Genomic DNA, 1,483 nt, shown 5'->3' on the forward strand with positions numbered 1-1,483 from the left:
TTTCACTTTGATCATCCCAGAATTTCCTGTCATAACCTAAATTGTCTCAAACCTTATGAGACTATTTTATACCTAGGAAAAAGAAGGTATATTCTATCATGTTTAATAGAAAACATTTCAGAGAACTCTTGAGTGTCAGACAAGTTATATCAAATATAGAGATGAAATTTTTAGAGGAAAACACAATGTTTTCTCCAAATTTAGGAAGTTGTCATTTTGCAGAGTTTCTTCAGGGCTTCTTTGACATCCTTGTTCCTCAGGCTATAGATCATGGGGTTCAACATGGGAAAGAGCACAGTGTAAAATGTAGAGACAATTTTGTCCCGTTCCAGAGAATAGCTAGAACTTGGGCGAGAATAAATGTAAAGAATAGAGCCATAGTATAAGGTAACAGAAATCAAATGAGAGGAACAAGTAGAAAAGGCTTTGAGTCGACCCTGTGTGGAGCGAATCCTCAAGATGGCAGCAATGATGAAGAGATAGGAGGCCAGGATTAGTGCAGTAGGAGTGATGACATTGGAAGCCAAGAGGAAATATAGTACTTCCTGGTAACTGTCCTTCACATCACATGCCAGCTTTATCAAGGGTGGGACATCACAGAAGAAATCATCAATGACATTATCCCCACAGAAATTCAGAGTGAATGTGTTGCTAGTAAGTATGATAGCATTAACAAAACCACCAGTGTAGGAAATGCCAACCAGACACATGCATAACCATCTAGACATGGCCTGAGCATAGAGCAGAGGGTTGGAGATGGCTACATAGCGGTCATATGCCATGGCTGCCAATAGGTAGCACTCACTATAGGCTAGTCCTGCTGAGAAAAAGAACTGAGCCAAACAGCCAGCAAAGGAGATGCTTTTATCCTCAGAGATACAGGTCACCATGATTTTAGGGGTGTAAACAGAGGAATACCAGAGATCCAGAAAAGACAGATTCCCAATGAAGAAATACATGGGAGTATGCAGCCGGGAGTCAGTATAGATTAGTACTATCAAAGTGATATTCCCCACCAGTGTCATAGAGTATACAATGAGAAAAAGTACAAACAGGATGAGCTGCATCACAGGATCCTGGGAAAAACCAAGAAGAATAAACTCAGTTACAGTGTGGTTGCCTTTCTCCATGCCTGTAGAGGGTTTCATCTGCTATGGAGAAGTGGTTCAGAAGGGCCATTGCCCATATCTAGATAAAACAAATGAAAAACAAACATTGCATGGTTGGATACACTCTACCAATAAACAGGTCATAAAATTTGCCTATTGTCTAATTTGTTCATCGCTGCCTATCATTTGAGTAAACCTTAGCACCAGCAAATTCGATTCAATGGAAATGACCTTGAATGATCAACGTCACTAAGGAGAGATGAAGTTCTGGTGTTCCCCACTAGCCCCAAAGGTTTCAAGTACACGCCATGTCTCTGACTTCAACACTACCATCCAAAGACTAGCCCAGCTAGCTTCAGAGAGGCTCATTACCT

At 40.9% G+C, this 1,483-nt stretch overlaps 1 protein-coding gene across 1 annotated transcript; it reads right to left on the minus strand.

Moving 5' to 3' along the window:
• Window positions 1-200: 200 nt before the first annotated feature.
• On the minus strand, window positions 201-1,148 carry LOC141546882 (olfactory receptor 9G19-like). Its single transcript, XM_074275036.1, has one exon. The coding sequence runs from the start codon at window positions 1,146-1,148 to the stop codon at window positions 201-203; it is 948 nt and encodes a 315-aa protein (XP_074131137.1).
• Window positions 1,149-1,483: the final 335 nt, after the last annotated feature.

This window comes from Sminthopsis crassicaudata, chromosome 6, assembly GCF_048593235.1.
Source record: "Sminthopsis crassicaudata isolate SCR6 chromosome 6, ASM4859323v1, whole genome shotgun sequence".
Lineage (NCBI taxonomy): Eukaryota > Metazoa > Chordata > Mammalia > Dasyuromorphia > Dasyuridae > Sminthopsis > Sminthopsis crassicaudata.

Bases quoted from the DNA above. Each gene is read 5' to 3' on its own strand.
- LOC141546882 (XM_074275036.1), bottom strand. From the start codon at position 1,148: ATGAAACCCTCTACAGGCATGGAGAAAGGCAACCACACTGTAACTGAG.